The sequence below is a fragment of the Netta rufina genome (assembly GCF_964035555.1).
Source record: "Netta rufina genome assembly, chromosome: 21".
Lineage (NCBI taxonomy): Eukaryota > Metazoa > Chordata > Aves > Anseriformes > Anatidae > Netta > Netta rufina.
Genome location: NC_140145.1, coordinates 5,739,911 through 5,759,188, shown reverse-complemented (window position 1 = coordinate 5,759,188; position 19,278 = coordinate 5,739,911). Strand labels below are relative to the sequence as shown.

The 19,278-nt window shown below is 46.0% G+C and overlaps 1 protein-coding gene across 3 annotated transcripts in view; it reads left to right on the top strand.

The window, feature by feature from the left end:
- AP2B1 (adaptor related protein complex 2 subunit beta 1) overlaps nt 1-19,278 on the top strand; it is an 80,302-nt gene that overhangs the window by 26,765 nt on the left and 34,259 nt on the right. For all 3 annotated transcript variants that reach the window (XM_084299725.1, XM_084299726.1, XM_084299724.1), the window contains exons 7-14: nt 1,003-1,224; nt 2,142-2,262; nt 4,453-4,548; nt 8,843-8,958; nt 10,083-10,248; nt 10,781-10,879; nt 13,846-14,105; nt 18,068-18,260. In XM_084299725.1, the coding sequence (XP_084155851.1) occupies nt 1,003-1,224; nt 2,142-2,262; nt 4,453-4,548; nt 8,843-8,958; nt 10,083-10,248; nt 10,781-10,879; nt 13,846-14,105; nt 18,068-18,260 (1,273 nt within the window). The remainder of the gene's footprint in view (nt 1-1,002; nt 1,225-2,141; nt 2,263-4,452; nt 4,549-8,842; nt 8,959-10,082; nt 10,249-10,780; nt 10,880-13,845; nt 14,106-18,067; nt 18,261-19,278) is intronic.

The following is a 19,278-nucleotide window of genomic DNA, read 5'->3' as shown; positions in this document are numbered from 1 at the left end:
TCCTTTCTGTGGAGTTTGACTCCTAGAGCCTGTCTTATTGCAGACAGGAGAATGGCAGCACCTGCTTTCTTATAGTGCTCTCGTTTACAGCACAGCCCGTGCCCCTGCCCCTGTGCATGGAGAAACTGAGGCACGGAGCAAGGAAGCAGCTTTGGCTTCCAAGACATCAAGCAGTGGAAGTTGGGGATGGCCTCTGGCTCACTTCCAGCCTCTTGTGCTCTTCTCTTAGCCCTGCTGCTTCCTTTCTAGAGCAGCTGAAAGCAAATCTTTCAGATAAAGAAACTTTAGGGAGGCACAGATGGGAAGAAGATTGTTCTGGGTTAGCAATATGCAGGAGGGGGTGGGAAGAAACTTGACAGATGCTGTAAGAAAGACCATATGAACCCAAACTTCCTTTCTGCTTGGCTTGGGTTGTTTAGGATGCTGTTGACTATAGGATCCGCTGAGACAAGTAGTGAAGCTGAGACTTGGGAGGATATTTAGGTCACTCTTTGCCTATATCTCCAGAGCAATGGAAATCTTCTTTTTTTGCAGAAACAAATGGCTGAAATGACAGCAACCTCCCCCCAAGCAAGCCAGAAGCGTGTATCACCTCTGAGTGATTCTATGGGGGCTGAAGTGTTTTTTCTGGTAGCGGTTCTGTTAAAGTTGTGCTTGTAAGTGACAGACAAGATCACAGAAATAGGAAAGAATACCACGAGGCAAAGGAAGAGAAAGCTAATAACTGAATGTGCGTTGGGACTTCAGTGCTGAGAACTGGAAGAGTTTCTGAGCTAGCTGTAGCAGGAGAGAAACCTGGAGCTGTGAAAGAAGTCGTTCTTGTTTGCTTCCTGCTGTGTTCAGGAAAGCAAGGCTGCCTGTTCTTGGTAAACAAAACCAAGGCAAAGAAGGGTCTGAGAAAGCTGTCTTCAGCCATGCACGATCTCCTAAGTTCAGATAAGATCTGAAATATTTGACATTTCTGAAATAACTTCAAACCCTCTCTTACTCCTCTGTTTCCAGTATTTGTGAACGGGTGACCCCTCGGCTGTCTCACGCCAACTCGGCAGTGGTGCTGTCAGCAGTGAAAGTGTTGATGAAGTTCCTGGAACTTCTGCCCAAGGATTCTGACTATTACAACATGCTGCTAAAGAAACTTGCCCCTCCGCTGGTTACCCTGCTGTCTGGAGAGCCTGAAGTTCAGTATGTTGCCCTGAGGAACATCAACTTGATTGTGCAAAAAAGGTAAAACTTTGAAGGAGTATTACTCCTGGGTGTGTTATCTCAGGCCTTCAGGTATTTCCACATACACCGAACTGCATTTAATCCAGTTTCAGCCCTTTCAAGGGATGGATTAAGCAGTCTTGTGACTCTGGTGGCTTACATAAGTTGTCTTTGCAGCGCACTCGTGATACCAGTGTCATACAGTGCTTTTTTACCTGCCTCTCTCTTTGCTGCCTTTTTAAGCACAGCGAGAAGTGTCCTCCTACTACACTGTAAATCAGATTTCATAGAGGGAGGAGGGTGTAACTGCAGAGGTTGTAGTGACCTGTAGAAACTCAATGTCCTTTATGCTATTTGCTCTTGAGCATAGAACCAGACTTGTGATATAATGATGTACAGTAAGTTGGTTTTTTAACCAGTTTACCTCCACTCACATGCCTGGGTACTGTTGGTCCCTACTGGAAGGGTGGGTTGACAACCTTTTTACCTTTAACTTTTTACCTGTTTTTTTTCCTATTTTTTTTTACCTGATAACATTCACGGAAGAGCTATTGTGCAGTGGCACCAGTATCTTCTAAGTGAAAGCAGACAATGAGTTTGTCAGTCAGCAGGTTCTGCCTTAAGATAAGGGTGTTACAATTTCACTGAAAACACTGATGTCCACTGACTGCCCAAAGTGCTTGGCTCAGCAATTCAAATGGACGTGGAGACATAGATATAGTTAGATACACTTAAATTCTGTATTTTGTATTTAAATAATTTTCTCTAGCCTGCTAACTTCCTTCATATTGTTGTTTGGTGTGTGTCTCAGACAAAATAACACCATTCTGCTTTGCAGTGTAAATCTGGGTAGATTTCTAAACTGAAGGTACCTTTAGTTAGGATAGAGCCCACTGTTTGTACCAGTCTTGGGTGAGACAACATTTTGTTTCCTTCAGGCCTGAAATCCTGAAGCAGGAAATCAAGGTGTTCTTCGTGAAGTACAATGACCCCATCTATGTCAAGCTGGAGAAACTGGACATCATGATCCGCCTGGCTTCTCAAGCCAACATCGCCCAGGTCAGCTGAAATTGTAATGGATCCTGCATCTGTTCTGGGGAAGGTCCTGGGGAGACGATGTGTGCAGCTATTGCCGGTGTCCTGGCTGTTAGACATCACTGTCCCCGTGCTCTTTGCAGCTGCTTAATGGAGAGTATTGCCTAAATTATGGAGTTGCCTCCATAATGTAACTGGAGGTACCAAGAGTCGTGACAATTAGGCAGATCATCTCAGAGATTACATTTCCAGGAGAGCTGATGTCTCCTGTCAAATGAGTCACTGCTAGAGCTGAGGTTAGAACGAGAGGCTTGTTTCAAGTGAGAGAGGTGTGCCTGTAATGGAGGCATTCAAAAAGGTCAAACATTACTGAAGTGTGACTTTCAAGTGTATTAGTTAAATTATTACACCCTTGTACAGGCATTCTTCAGAGCTACAATAACCTTTATTTTAACTTAACTTGCTTCCAGGGTGGAAACTTCCCAAAGCTAGAGCTAAACTAAGTTGAGACCGCTTTACAGTACAGATTCTTTTGGTTTTAATGTAGTTTAATTCAAATTCTGAAAAGAAAGGAAGCATTCTCAAATGCCACCCTGGTCGCAAGGCCTAATGGTAATGCAGAATGAGTAATGCGTCTGGCTAATGCTCTTATTGTCCTATCATAATTGTCAAAAAGCAACTTCATTTAATGTGACGTTTTTAAGCAGCTCTCTACGGCTCTCTCCTCTGTTCTTTGGGATTTTTTTTTGTTTCCCTTGTTTGTTTTGGAACAGAGCAAGGTAATTCATGCCCCTTTTGTGATGGGTACATGGAAAACATTTTAAAAATCAGTTTGCATGAGAATGTATTCAGAATTTTCTACGTGTTCTTGGTAGGCTCCGTACCAATTTTAATGCATAATGTTTAGATAATGCAAGTTGTTTGGATGAAAGGCAGTAGTGTCTGGGGGGCACAGTCTGGAACTGGGATCTGCGGAGTAATAAATAAATCCTTTCCTGGTTCTAAAGAGGCATTCCTAAAAACAACCTAAGCTTTGTCAGAAATACGCCCTGAAATGAGACCCACTGAGAGCAGGCTTCCACTCTCTTCCTCCCCATGCAGCTTGTCAAGACGCTTAATCTGCATGCCTGCACTAGACCAAGGCAGCAGAGTACTTGTGTCTGAGGTGCTCAGACTCGAGCAGCATTTGGACAGCATAAACTACCAAACCTGGGTGCTAAGTGCTGTGCAGTGTAGATCATCCAAGGCAATAATAAAGCTTCAAAACACAGATGTCCCGTCTACTCCTTGTAGATTTATTTGTCTGCAGTCTGGCCCTTCAAGGCCTCTTTATCTTGTCATTGTTCTGAGGAATTGGCATTCGCTATAGATTTTTCAAACAACTGTCTTGCTTTGTGCTGTTCGGTTCTCCCTTGCAATCTATTGGTGACATCAGCGTGAAGTCCCTGATGTCATGTGTGAGAAACTGAAACACGGGATTTTGAGAGGGTGTAAATTGCATAGGGTCTTTTTTTGTAATCGTGTTTAAAGTGATTTTATTTAAGATAAATTGGGTTTTTATTTAGAGGTGTGTAAGACCCCAGTAGGTCTTGGTTTAAGCCCTTGTTCAGTTTCCATTAGTCTCCAACCACCAGAAGAAATCTTACTGGGGAGAAAATCTTTACATTATTTTTAAATCTGTAGAGGTGTTTCAGGATGTCTTTGGATCTCCTCCTCCTCCTCTTTCCTGATCCAGCAGGGATCCAGGGATTCATCTCAGCACAGAAAAGGAGAGACCAGAACTTGTTGCTTAGAGCTTTGCATACGGTAGCTGTAGAACATGAAGTACAATAAGCTGTACATAAACTCTATGTGCATGGATATGGTGAACCCTACTTCACTATAGCATCACCGTAAGGAGGAATTTGCAATATTAAAGCTTGGTGGGACTGGTCTTGTCCCCAGTTCTTGGTCAGGGGATCTTGATGGAGCCATGTTTTGGCTTCAGCCAGCCTGAACCAAGCCTGGCTGCCTACTCCAAGCCATTTTTCCTCCCAGTGGTGTTGATTTCAGAGGTAAGACATCAACTGCAGGGTTTGACTGCTTGCTTTGAATGTGTGGCTAGCTGTGGAAGAATTCATCCTGCGTGTGTTCTGTTGTTCAGGTGGCATCGTTTGTCGGGTGGGCATTCTCCCAGTGTGACCCCAGCCTCACATTGGTGTGTTTGCTTTGCAGGTCCTGGCAGAGCTGAAGGAATACGCTACTGAGGTGGATGTTGACTTTGTTCGCAAGGCTGTCCGAGCAATCGGTCGCTGTGCCATCAAGGTTGAGGCAAGTACCTGAAACTTGGGGATTTCTGTGCTTCTCAGACTTCAAAAACAATATTAGGCTTTTCCATCTACTTCCCATATTATGCAAAATTTCTTTGCTGCAGTGCTGGTGACAGTGACCTGGATACATCATGCCCCAGCTGAACAGCTTAGCTGTGAGCTCTGGCTGAGTACATTGCAAGAGGGTGGTGTGCTTCTCTCAGACCTCAGTTTGCAGGCAGGGCAAGGCAGCGAAATCAGTCCTGATGGAATATTTGACTGTGTTGGCACCAGTGGAACAATGAACACTTATTCACGAGGTCCTCCTTTAACAGCTGTGGTCTGACCTTTTGAAGGGGGGAAGGAAAAGAGATTGTGCAGAGGAACTCAGTACTACATGTTTTGTATCCCCCCTCCTCCCCTCAGCTGAACAGAGAGAGTTCAGCTAAGAGTTAGGGGGTCTGGGGTCACTTAAGAACAACTTGCACAAACACGGACTCACTCCCTCTGCTTATCTAGTTTTTGAAGGTTCACGTATCCTGTGGCTTCATTTGGGGTGTGCTCTCTTTAACCTAGCTGCTTATGCAAATACGTTCCCAAGAACCCTTGTAGTTATCCAAAACAACAGTTTGAAATGTCCTCTGCCAGTTGAACATCCACCAAATGCTCGTAATAGAACAGCTTTTAATTTGTTAAACTCCCTGCAATTAAATCCAGCGTGCCTGACAGGAGCTCAGAAAGGCTGCAAAGAGAGAGATGACTTATGCTGTGGTGTTGATACTTTTCGGTAAACTGATAAACGACTGTAAAATGTCACATAAGTGGTCTAATTTCGGCTGAGCTTATTTAGCTTTTGCTAAAGTGTATTCCCATGAGCACTGACTGGCAGCAGATTTAAATAACCTAATCATGCCTGGCTGAGTACAGTGTCAGTGCACAGGTTTCCCTTGTTGCTAAACCATGGTAAGTCTGCACAAAGAGGGCACCAACTTTGTCCTCTTGAGAGAGTCGACAGCCTCTTCCTGTGCAGCTTCCTCTTCCCTCCTTTGGCTTGTAAAGGCTTATCTCTGCAGTGGGCTTCCTTTTAAGTGGGGCCAACAGACAGGTGATCACTGCCTCCGTGTCAAGTCTTCATTTCAAAATACAGAGTGCTCCCTCCACGTTGCCTGCAGGCAGGAGGCTGTCTGGGAGAAGCCACAGCAGTGACAGTAGGAAATGCTTTTGAGCATGAAAGAGGGCGACTGAGAAGTTAAAAGGAGCTGGTGGCAGCCCTTTTTGTTGGGGTCTTTGTGCTGTGGAGCACAAGCTTGCTTTACTGCCCAGCAGGGACTGCTCAGCAGGACTTGGCCCTGCGTCTGCCCTGGTTTCACATGACAGGTGGTGTGTTCTTGCAGCATCAAGATGGTTTAGAAGTTTTCACCCTTTCTCACCCTCATCTTCTCCACTCTTCATTCCCATCCTAGCTGCCATGCCAGAGTTGCATTCAATACACACAGGGCTGATAATAATGCCCCAGCAAATTTGCAGTGACCCTCTAACTGTATAATTGGGAATTTCTCAATAAGCAGAGTTAACCTTGATTTTTTTCAGCAGCGCTCCTTTGAAGACACTGCTGCTAGAGATGAGGTCTGTTTACTCCTCTGACAAGAGCCAAATTTAAGAGGGCAAATATAGAACAACTCATTACAGTGTCCTCATCTCTAGGTTAATCCCTGTCCCCTGCGCATCTGTGTTTACTAGAGGCTGTTTGTTCTGTGAGTTATGACTAATGGAAGAGCATTTTCACAGCCATCAGTGTCCAGGTTCCCAAGGCTTAGAAATCTGCTTTTTGACATAGGACGCAGCCAGCAGGAGCTGTTGATGAATGAGTGTTCACAGGGAACCTCAGCTCTGCCTCCAAGGATCCTACCTTTTGTCTAATTATCTCTCCTAGAAGAGTAAGACAGTAAAATAAATTTGTCTGCTGTGACTTGAGCCGTAGAGCAAGTGTGGCAGTACCTTTGTTGTGCAGCAGCGCACGGTGCTAAGAGTAGCAGAGGTGGAATTTTGGAAATGTAAGCAATACGCATGCTGAACAGCAAGGCTAGTGGATTTTGTCCAGGTTTAAGTTGTCTTGTGGGTTTGGGGGACATCAGATTGCTTTGCACGGATAGACTAGCTAGGGTCAGAGGTAGCTTGGGTGCGTCTGCAGCAGACTGTGTGGTTTAGCATGAGGTAAAGGTATCTCTGGGGTATCTGGGGGTTGTCTGTTGGTTTGTTCCACGGGCAGCAGTAGATGGAGAAGCCATCTGCCCCGTAGATTGTAAGGAAACAAAGCCCTGCTCCTGTTCCCCTCCGAGGAAAAGGAAATGACACGGATGTCGTAAGAACAGTGATTATTCTAGAGCAAAGGAGAAACAGCAGGCACCGTGTTAGAGGGGGATTTGTCTTAGTTCCAGGACTTTCTGCTAGCAGACGAGCTCTTAGAAATCTTTGAGGCTTATGACCGAGTGTGGTAATTCAGTCATCTTGCAGGCTTTTGTTCGGTTCCTGCAGAACACCAAAGCAAGTTGGGCTGGTTGGTTGTTCTTTCTCATGCCAACTCAAGAGCTCTTTTGGGGGCACTCTTTCATCAGTTTGCAGAGCACTGTGGCCCCCGGGGACACCCACCTTCAAACAGCAGTGTGTTTACAAAGGATGGGGTGAGCTGGGATGTGTTTTGTTGCAGGGACTTGAGGACTGCTCTACTGAGCATGTGCCCACGTGATGGCTTGCCTTCCAAGGGACTTTTGGGCTCGAAATCAATACTGTGTATTTCAAAGTGGATGTCGTACTCTTCCTGGAAAAATCATGCTTCAAAGCATCTAAAGAAAAGAAAAATAAGCCTTAATTTGCTTTTCCTTGAAATCTTCATCTCTTGAAACTTTGCTGCTTGCAAGCTCTGAGAGGGCTGCATTTGCTTGAGCTGTAAACAGCAAATGATGCTGTAGATGCTGTAAAGAGGATTTGGCTTAGGACAGATTTACCCCAGGTAAATCCTAAGGTCAGTTGATAAATTGCAAGAGATGAAATTACAAGCTCTGGAGCATCTAGCCTGTAAGGACTTCGAGTGAGGTTCCTGCTGTGAGTGACATTGGTCTGTGTTGAGCCAGGGCCCTTGGTCAGTCTCCAGGAAACTGAAGAGTCGTCCAGTTCCCAGGCTCAAATCTCCTCCTGACCAAGAGAAGAGATCAGAGCAGGATGTTGTCAGGCTGTCTTTTTGCTGCCTCTGTAGCAGTGTAGTGCATATGAAGTCATGCTAAGGAGGGAGAGGTATTGTATCAAAACCAGAGGAGTTTAAATATTTGTATTTGGTGTGGATTTCAGGGCAGAGTCTCACGGTACCAGTTTGCAAAGATGGTGCAAATGCTGGTTTATAAAGTGCCTCCTTGGTTGATCCCTGTGCTGGCATTACCACTGTTTGTGCTTGTGGGCTGTGTTTGTAAGATACCACTGCAACAGTCACGGGGGCAGAAAAATATCACAGTGAGGTTTTTAGTCTTTGCTTGTCCTAAATTTAGCCATACAAGTCATTGGGTTTGTCCTTGAGATTTTTGCCCATTCTCAAAGAACGGATTCCTGCAACTTACTCAAATGCCATTTCATTCCTCTGCCTCCTGCCCAGCCTTGGAGAGCTGTGAAAGCGGAGGGGACTATTAGCTCACTTGAATTGAAAAATCCACCTACGATGCTATTGTTTGTGCCCTACGACATCTGTCTTGATCCTGAATGCTTTATGAATGTGCTGATGGTGACTGCCTAGGCAGTGTCATGAGCAGTCTGCTTCTCACATTAATCACCAGCTGTGTAATGAGGCTTCATATGTGCTCTGCTAATAGCCAAATCACTATCCTTATTTCAGGCTCTCTGGTGCTGGAGTTTTTTGCTCCCATGTTGTCCTGCCTTGCTGCTATTTGGGAACAGACATCCCTGAATTGTTTGCCTCTAATCCCAGTTCTTGTTCCCGGAGCATGCCACCAACCAGTCCTTGTTATCCTACAGGGTCTGTGGCTGGGAATTAGGAACTTAGTGTGAAAGCTGCATTGGCAACAGCTGGCTTTCTGTTTATGACTGTATTTTCACACATTGCTAGTGACCTCAGCCCCAGCCCTGATTGCCATGGCTTGGTCAAGTCCAAGAGAGCTCATTCAGTGACATGTTTCACCTGCTAGCCAGCGTGAGGGTGGTGTAAGTAGTAATGCAGACAATTTTCTTAATGCCAGGTTCCTCAGCATCTGCTGTGGCAGAAGTAGTTCTTCAGCTTGTTTTAATTGTGGTGTTTGTGTTCTTCCCCCCAGCAATCTGCAGAGCGCTGTGTGAGCACGCTGCTGGACCTCATCCAGACCAAGGTCAACTATGTGGTCCAGGAGGCCATCGTGGTAATCAGGGACATCTTCCGCAAGTACCCCAACAAGTAGGTGAAAGTACCGCAACGTTTTTGGAAGCTTTTGTGTGTTTTATCATCGCAGTGCAGCAATGCAAACCCCAGTCAGTGTAGCTTACCAGGCCGCTGAAGCCAAGGTGGTTTTCTTTCTGAAAAGCAGTGCCTGTTCTGGTCCTAGCTGCTAGTGTGGCAGGAATCAGATGTCAGCTCCAGACAAGATACCAGCCTGACAGAAATAATTTGAGTGGAAAGCTTTTCCTTCCCCCAGCTCTGTATGCATGCTAAGTATAAGACTTCATCAAAAGCAAGTAAAAATCTCGCAGAGGATGCCAGAAGGAAAACTTGACCAAGTTTGCAGCATTAGGCTTCTGTTTTTCCTCATCTCTTTTAGAAGGCTTGCATACAATCTCCTGGAAGTTCATGGCTTTCATGGTCTGAAATTCCAGGCAGATTGTGCTGAACAGAATGCTGCTGGCTTTCTCCATCGAGTGTTCTCTCTGGCTTGGGCAGTATTCAGCTTATTTTAAGCAGTTTGTGCAATAAAACACTGCCTCTTCAGCTAGAGAATAGTGCAGTAGTCTCTTTCAGCAGAGACTTCATGATCACCTTAAAAAGTAATATGGGACATGTGCAGGTCTCTCTGGCAATTTCTGTTGTCAGTTAGAAGATAGATTGCATGCTTATGACAGGGATACCCACTCATGGGGATCGGGGAAGCTAAATAACTAGTGTGGGATATTGTCTGTTTAACAGCAAAGCCTCTGGGGAAGTGTGATATCCAGTTTTAGAGCTGAAGTCTGAAGATGCCAGTGAGGCTGCAGGGTCAGGCACAGATTCATGGTTTGACCTGTTTGGATAAAACATCCCTTTAGCAAAAATGAAAGGGAGGCAGCTTTGTCTGGAATTCTATATCTGGGTGGTCTTGCTGATTACAGAAACTGTGAAGCCCTTGAGAACCCAGTGAGATCTTAGCCTGGGGAAAGAAAAACCCTAGGAATATGGTCAGTTGAGTGAAAATGCTGTTTATTTTGTGTTGCGTAGAAATACTAGACGTTGTAATTCAGTGCAGGATTCTCTGCAGAGTGATGTGGGCAAAGATGGAGTAATGCAAGTTGAATTCACCCTAGTAACCCACCTGTATTCTGATAAATCAGGTATGAAAGCATCATCGCCACCCTCTGTGAGAACCTGGATTCCCTGGATGAGCCAGATGCCAGAGCTGCCATGATCTGGATAGTGGGTGAATATGCAGAAAGGATTGACAATGCAGATGAGCTGTTGGAGAGTTTCCTGGAGGGCTTTCATGATGAAAGTACTCAGGTAAAAATTGTGTTATACATCCTGTCTGTAGTGCTTCATGCAGTGTGTCTGTGGGACCAATTGTAAACATTACTGTAGCGGTCAGAAATACCGCCCAATGAAAACTTAAGTATTTAGCTAAAATAAAACCCTTGGGACTCTGCAGACTTGTTTTGGGGTCTTAACTCCCAAACATTTATTTTTTTTTTTGTGGGTGGATAAGACAGAGCAGTAGGGCTTTCTCCATGTTGGATACTTCTTGGGGAATAGCCCTACTACCGACCAGAACATACAGAAGAATGGTGATGAGATGCATCACAATATTACATAAATCTCAGTGTACTGATCAGGGACTTGTTTGCAAAAGTATTTTACAATGGGCAAAAGTCTGAGTTTCATCATACTGAGTTTCCTTGGCAAAGAATAGTGTAATGCATGGGATAGTTAGAAAGCATGGGATGTGAATTTCATACTAGTAAAGGATATTGAGACCTGGGACGCATAGCTAAAGCAAGGCTGACTCTAATCTCTCTCCTGTGTACCTTTCTCTTAGGTGCAGCTCACCCTCCTGACTGCTATAGTGAAGCTGTTCTTAAAAAAGCCTTCTGAGACCCAGGAGCTGGTTCAGCAGGTCCTCAGCCTGGCCACACAGGTAAGCCAAGATGCACAGTGAACCAGAGTCCTCCAGCCCATGTGCTGGCCTGCACTGTGGTGTGTCCCATCTGCTAGGCTGATCAGCCTCTCTGGTAGATAGGGTTCAGGCATGTTTTCCTCTCTCCCAGAGAGGAGGGGTTTGACTCCATTAGGAGCTGCTCTGTGCCTGTTACCATGCCATCTGGCATCTGCTCTCTACTTCTTAGCTCTTGCTTCATCCTAAATCCTTCCACATTCCCCCACCAAATTAAATGTTAGGCGCAGGGTAGAGTTCTGAAGAAACCAAAATACCTTCTCTTTGAAAGGTGGCTTGCAGTTAAAACATCTGCTGCTCTGACAGAGGGATAGGGCCAAGCAAAGACTTTTTTCTGTGAACAGCAAAGCTTAAACAGTGCTACAAAAACAAAAGAAATAAGGTTTATTTTTTTCCTTTGTACTTGGATACTGTCAACCAGCGTGGCAGCTTTGTTGGAGGCTGTAACAGTGGGTTAGGATTCCAGATTCATTATGCATGAGGAGCTGAGTTGTGAGCTCAGATCACTGCAGGTAGGGCTGGGCTCGAGCTGGAAGAGAGGAGTGCTGTAGTTCTGGAGGACAGAAGCAGAGATGTGGTGGTGGTAGGAGTGAGACCTCAGCTGAACCTCCTGCACTCCCTGTGCAGTGATGTAGCCCAAAAAGAGCATTTCCTCTCCAGGCCTACTGCACCAACCGAGGAAAACACTCCTGACTGCACTGAATGGGCAGAGATTGAGTCCAGGTTTTCTGCTCAGAAGCAGTCATCAGCTAGCCTTTTGGGCCCTCTTTTGCTGGAAGAAGTCGTGGCTATGGACTTCATGATACTTCTGTTCATCCAGCTGGGGGTGGTGCATCGGGCAAGGACAAGAAACCAAGCCTGCTCTTCTTGCTTCCAAATGTTTAAAATCCAATATTATCTTGGCTCCTCTTTAGAGAGGGCTGGGCTAGGGGCCGGGTATATCATTTGTCTAAGCCAACAGAGGAAAGGTACTAAGTGTTAAAACCCACTCTGCTGAGTCATAAAACACTTAATGGCACCCTAGGAATATAATAGGCGTCTGTTTTTTCTCTGTTTGTCACAAATGTTGATTCAGTCTGGCTTTTTTGTATTTTATATGAATAATAAGTCAGGACAACCAGCTGAAAAACACTAAAAAGCCTTATGCTTCAAGGTCTGATTTCTAGGTAGTGATACTGTTTTTCACTTGAGTGGGAGAGTAATTACACGTGTGTTTCTTTCCCCAGCTCAGGTATTGTTGCACTTTGAGTGCCTCTTAGGGTATGTCTGCACAGCAAACTGCAGGTGTGATTGTAGCAGGAGCCAGTCTAATCCAGCCAACACTGGTAAAAATAGCACTGAAGCAGCTGGGGATGGGAGGGACACAGATGTGGAGCAGTGATTGAGGTCCCTAGCAAGCCTGTAACCTAACGGATGGCTCGGAGCCTCTACATCTTCATTGCTGTTGTCTGTCTGGCATGGGTGGGTAACTGAGCTAGCATGGCTTCATTGGTATGCTCTGCAGGTGTGCATGCAGGCCCTGGAGACTGGAGAATTAGGAGCAATGTGGAAAGGAAAGATCTGAGCCTCTTGTTCCAGTAGATTTACTAAAGTTTCAAGTCTGTTTATTTGGCTGTAAGAAGAAACAGTCAGTCCTGAATCTGGATGTGCCTGGAAGTAGGTAGGAGCGCGTGGTCTTTCATGTCTGCCCTCGCAAAGGCCCTGTCTGATCTTGAACTGCCTGCTGAAGGCAGGATGAGGACATCCTGGTACGGATTGCTAAGGGCAACGGGTGTAAAGGGTTCACAACTCCGCCATCAAACTGAAAAACAGCACTGCAGAGAAATCTGTCAGTTGACCCAGACGATGTATCTAGGTCCTTGTGAGCAAAACGAGTTTAGCGCGCCCAGCCTCATTACAAGCAGAGGTTTTGCTGTGTGCCTGAGAATGTCTTGAGACAGAGGGCAGAGAGGCAGGTTACAGCAGGTCAGCAGCAATGTGAATGAGATCACAGAAGAGCAGAAGAAATGCCAAGGAGGAAGGCTAATGAGGTGTAGGATATATTGCCAGAATTTTACAAGGAAAAAAAAAACCTCAGTAGCATCTACCCTGTTGTTCTCCTGACGTGGGGTTTAAAAATCCCAGCTCTTTCTTCAGTGAACAGTTTGAACGTGTTACGCTACAGCATAAAACCCCAGCACCTCTCTATCCCTAGAATGCTAGCTGCCAGCTATCACCACTTACTTTGCTGTTCTGGGCAGAGCTGTTTGAAAAGGAGATAGACTAATTCATGCAGTGGCAGGAAAACAAGGATATTATTGACAGCTGGAGAACTGATGAGGTGTCTTTACCATGTACCATTAGTATCTCCCCATACTTCATTAGACAACTAAGGTGCAGGATAAATAAGGGCTCTTTCGTTGTGAAGAACGCTCCTTATTAAGATCCCTCCTGTAGCTCTGCAGGGTCTCTTTGTCCAGTGAATGCCCTTGGTATGTCGTATATTTCTGGGAATCCTGGATCTTTCTGTTGCAATACAGAACATAGCATGTTTATTCTTAGTGTGTGATTGTCATTTTCATTCACTCTTTTCTCCTGTCCACAACCCCTTGGAGTTCTCCTGATTTCTTTTAAGTGGCAGGAGAAGTTGGAAAGCAGTTGATAGTTTTGTGGGATGGGGCAGCTGGGGGATGTGTAAATCCAGGGACTTTTTGCTCCCTGACCAGATGGGCCAACTCTTTGGTTAGGAAGCCAGGCATTAATGCTTCGGGATTTGTTTTTAATTTTGCGATGTTCATCACAACAGTTTATAACTTCATTCTGGAATTGGTGGCTATCACTGGATGGTTGTTTTATTTTTTTTCGTCCACTAGAACCACTGCTAGAAAAATTAAGTGATCTTAGGAGTTAGTCCCGTTTAGAAATGTGACTGATGCATTGCTTTGCCATAGGACTCTGACAACCCAGACCTGCGGGACCGTGGCTACATCTACTGGCGCCTTCTTTCCACGGACCCAGTGACTGCCAAAGAAGTGGTCCTGTCAGAAAAGCCCCTGATTTCTGAGGAGACCGATCTGATTGAACCAACTCTGCTGGACGAGCTGATCTGTCATATTGGATCTCTGGCTTCGGTGTACCACAAGCCACCCAACGCTTTTGTGGAGGGCAGCCACGGTATCCACCGCAAGCACTTGCCAATTCACCACGGGAGGTAAGCTGGGGCAACGCTGGTGGTAATGAGCAGGATTGGTTGTTTCTTCCTAGCAAACAGTCCTAAAGATGCATGGGTCTCCTAAAACACTCCTTGTGTTTGTTTTTGTTTTTTTACCGATTGTGTAGAGGCTTGTGGATCATTCAAGGAGCCATTCATTGTAGGATTTAATTCTGGGTGTGTGGTTTCTGAGTTCCTGGATCAAAAGGCAGGGGAAGTATCATATAACTTCTCACACAAGAACTTTAATGTTTTTGGGGAAGACACTGGCTATAAGGCCTTTGGCTTGAGAGCTGGGCTAACAAAGCAGAAGGTGGGTAGGTGGTGAAAGGGCATACTTCAGGAGGAGGAGCAGTGAAAACAAGTATCTTACAGAAGGGTACACTTTGGTTGTGTAAGACTTTTTGCTTCAGTGATGGGACAGCTTTGCAAGCCTCAGTTGCATAGAATAATACCAGATTCCTGGAACTGGCAAGAACAGGGATCTTCTGTGGTTAGAATGTGAAATGGGGAAGGGTGAACAAGGCTACCTCTCTTACTCGGTGCCTGTAAAGCAAGGGGAGCGTAAAAGCAGTCTAGGTCTTGTCACTAAAAACTGCTCAGGCTTAAAACAAAATGCCTAGACAGACGTTGTTCTGTCTAACCTTTGGGGAAAAAATGCTTCGGCTTATTATCTGGAGCTTTAATGTTTCCCCATAATCACAGTCCTGAAAGTGGGTTAGGTCTGCAAGAGCAGGCATTGCAGCAGTCCCAGGCTGTGGTGGTGCTGCTGTTGAGCCTGTTCCCATGGTTCCTTGTTCAGGTAAGCAGTGCTATTTGCTAATGGTATTAATTACAAATATAAGTGTGCTTTACAGCAGGAGGCAAAGTATCCAGGCTTACCTTTTAATAATATTCCCAAAGTGACATTTGGAGTGCTATTTTTTGCCGTTGCACCAATAAATCAGTGTGCGATGCTGCTTCTTTTCTATTTTCTGATACCACTTCTCTTGCTATTCTTAGCAACTAAAGCTATTTCTGTCATATGACTAGCTTTGAGAAGCTGAGTTGTTTTCTCCCTGCCTATGAAATCAAGTCTGGCTGCGCTGACCCAGGACCAGCAAGCACGAGTCTACCAGTCAGGCAAGAAAAGCAGTGGATGCTTCGCTCAGCTTCAAGATTTGCCTCAACAGCAAAATAAGCTGGGTTTGGGGGTAGATTTGGCCTCCCATGTTAGCACCCTTCCCATGCACTTGCTTCAGTACAGAAATGAACAGAGGGGTTTAATTAACTCAAGGAATTCAGCTACTGCAGGGAGCAATCTTTCTACTGGCTTCTGTATATAACACACTCGAAGCTAGTGCCCAGGCAGTCAACTTTCCTCATTTTTTTCTGCTTATAGCAGTGTTGTATGTTGCCCTTGTGTTGCTTACTACTGAATTACCCATCACTTCAAGAGAAAGCCTTCTGGGCTTAATCACCAGTGGTAAGGTGAGGAAGCCAGAGCTGGGGGACAGTGTAAAGGGCTGAATGCTGATGCAGCTTTAGCCTGCTTGGTAAATTAAAAAAACAAAAACGTGTTGTTGTTAGTGACATGCCAAGCTTCTCCAAAGCGAGGTCACCCATAAAGAGGCCCCGTTATTGTGACTTTCTGCTTTCCTGTTAGCAGGACAGATTGATCAGGCTGATGCCAAGGTCTCCTTGCACCATGTTCCAGTGTACCCAGTGGCCGCTTGCAGCCCTGAAAGCATAGAGAGCTGCTCCCCGGGTGCAGGCTGTGGCAAGCCTGAATCTGCAGCCAGATTTTTACTGAATGCTGAGAAACCAGTTTGCTTTTTCCTAGTGCTAAGGGTGTGTGAGAAAAGATGCACAAAGAGGTACAGGAAAAGTTGTCATCTTCAAGAAGTTTAAGGGTGTCCAGCGGCAGATAACATCAGCCAGCTGTTTGGGGTCATCTTTGCTACTTCTGTACTCTGGCGATGACTGCTCTGGTGGCTGACCTGTCCACTGCAGACCGAGGTTTTCCTTCAGATTGTGCAGTGAGATAGAGGTGGGAGTGTGGGGATGTCTGCAATCAATGTGGCTTAAGAGAGTAAAGATAGCTTTTCCTTGAGTAGATGGGCAGAATTAGCTGTTTGGTGCTTTTCTGGGTACAGACGTAGGAGGAGGTGGTTGTGGTTGGCAGAATACACTCCCTTGCAGTGGATGCAGAGGTGTGTTTCCATACAAAGCACTGTAGGACAGGAAACCCAACCGCTTGCCACTGTCCAACACTTTAAGCAAGAAAACCTTTATCGAGTCTTTTGGCCCTTTATAACCCTCATAGTCTTAATTCCTTTTTTTTTCTTACCAAGAAAATACAAAGATGCATATACAAATCTCCTTAAAAAGCTCTGTTCTGTACAGCAAATAGAAGGCTCAGTTGGTTTTTGTTATTTTTTTAATACAAACTGACTTAGCTTCGTCCCTTCCTCATTTCTTGCTGGGCTTTGGGGCAACTGCAGTTAAACAAGACCTTGAAGGATTGCTTTATCTCCATCAGAAGAAGGATGAGTAAGTGTTGAAGAGGTGTAGTGTTAGAGGGATTATATACTGGGAACGAACCAAGTGTGTGCACTACCAGCTTGTAATGTGCCTCTGCTCATACATGCTGTTCTTTCCCGTGCTCAGCTTGGGGGTGGGAGTGGATCACGGTAACCACTCGCTCCTCAGAAATGTTTTAGCTAGCTGGTCGGCATCCTCAGAAGTCTCCCTGCTGAAGGCAGAAGCAGAGAGGACAGCTAATATTAGTGCTATTAGAGGTCTAAAGCTCTTAATGCAAAGAAGCTTTCGATCCTTTCTGTCGCTGCTTGGTAACTAATTCATTCAGCAGCCCTTATGCTGCCTCTCTCCCTCTTGGCACCAAGTTGGTAGCGGCTTACGCTGTGGTGCTAAAGCTTTCCCCTCAGCAGCTGAGTAGGGATAAGGAAGAGGATCGTGGCTACTCAAAACCAGCAGCTGCAATCCTTAGAAAAGAGCCCAGTGTTAAAACACCTTGTCAGTACACTAATTCCCGTGGCATTTCTATGCAATTACCTGTTGGCTGCATCCGCAGAAATACGAGCTGGAAATAATTCTGTCAGTTTCTGTTGGCAGCAGGACACAGAATAGACTTGAAGTTATCTAAAATATTCGTGTGTCTGGATTTAAAGAATAAATACGTTGTAATGAGCTCTCCAGGAGCGACAGTGAGTGTTACTGTGTTTTTTCCCCTCGTAAAACTCAGTGGCAAATGGATATAAAAGATAGCCAGATTGCTTATGGTGAGAAACTTTTGGAATTTGTTTAAGAGGCATTTCTAGACTAGCAATTAGTCTACTAATGCAGAGAAAATAATGTTATTGGTGGAAGGGAGGTACTAGTTTTCGATTCTGGTCTTTAATTAGGAAAGTGGTGGACCTTGGTGCGGGCCAGTAGAAGGTGTTAAATCTGGATCTGTGGGGAGCGGGTGAGTTTGTCCTGGTTAGAGTAAGGGCTTAAGGGTTAATATCAGTGTTAGGTCTCAGGAAATTGGGATTTTTTTCAGGTTTACATGTAGCTCTCCAGGTCCAGTGGGCTAAAAATCACCTTCTTTGGCTTCTTCTGAGTTGGGAAATATTTGTTTTCAGTGCTGTAGTCTGTGTAGCACGTGGGGCTTGTGATTTGAGAGAGGTCTGTGACTCTGCTAGGGAGCAGGATTTCACACCTGAAAATTCCCTTCTCTGAACTGCAAATCGTGCACAAAGCATGGCAGGTCCCTGCGCTCAAAGCATGTGTTGAAGGACCACTTGCCAGAGCAGAGCACCCCGTATGGGGCAGCGGTTAGGTCAGCTGCTAGGATAATCCTTGAGCTGCCTCCTGCTTGTGGGCCAGCTCTTGCTGCCTTTCCCCATGCTGGCAATCTGAAGCTGGAGGCTGAAGGCGCCCAACATCTCTCTTCTCTGCCTCTTGTTCCTCCCACCCAGCACTGATGCAGGAGATAGCCCCGTGGGCACAACAGCCACCACGAACCTGGAGCAGCCCCAGGTCATCCCGTCGCAGGGCGACCTTCTGGGAGACCTCCTCAACCTGGACCTGGGACCCCCCGTCAACGTCCCCCAAGTGTCCTCCATGCAGATGGGCGCCGTGGACCTCCTGGGAGGAGGGCTGGACAGCCTGGTAAGCAGCGTGCTCTTTACCTTCAGCTGATGTGAAATAATTGGAGCTGTGCTCACGTCTGCAGAGCCTTCCCTTGTGCTTGTAATGCTCGGATCCTTAAGCTCCCCAGTGCTGACACCTCATACTCCAACAGGATTTAAGCAGTAGCAATTTTCGGCAGGTTTTCCTGCTGTAAAATGAATGGTGCTGCATGCAGTAGGATCCCCGTGGTAGCGGGCATGTTTGTTTTCATGCTTTTTTTGCCTGTAGGAAAAAAAAACTAGAAAGTTGTTTTAAAGATGTTAAGTGCCGCACTGTTTTGTAATTAATTCTGACTCCCATTCAGGAGGGCGTTTGTTCCACCCCTGTTGAATTTCAATGCAAAGCTCAGGGCTGCAGGCCGCAGCCCTGGGTCACCCCGTTTATATATTCTCCAGAGAGTGTCGTGGTTTAGTATCGGTAATGTCTTAATTGCAGTTAGGTCGAGAGGGAAGCGCTCTGCACAGCCCTCCCCTTGCTGCAGCAGCCACAGGGGGAGCATTCAGGGCCTGCAAGGGTCAGGCCCCGAGCATGAATAATCACACGTTGCATCTGCTCCGGGGTGAGAGCTGAGGAGGAGCTGCAGTGAGACAATCTGCTGGCGAGGAGACCGCTGCAGCGGAGAGGAGCTGGGGGCTGTGGCCTGACACTGGTGGCAGCCAGGCGGGGAGAAGTGGGCACTGCCAGCCCGGGGTGTGTTCAGCCTCGTGGCTCACCAGTGGGATAAGAAGCAGGCCAACTGGATTTGGCACCATGTAACCCGAATAAGACCACCCCGGTGAGCACAGCTGCGTGGGTTGCAGACCTGCAGTGGGTTTGTTTCGCTTTGGTGCGAGGTTTGGCTTCCAGGGAGCTGGGCAGAGTTGTCCGTGTGCCTGTTCAGGTGTCCTTTGCTTCTGAGAAGCAGGAGCAGCTGTAGGAACCCCACTGCACCGGATTCCTGTTTGCCAAAGATATTTTCTTAAGCTGCCACAACCTTATTCAAGCAGACATTAAACAC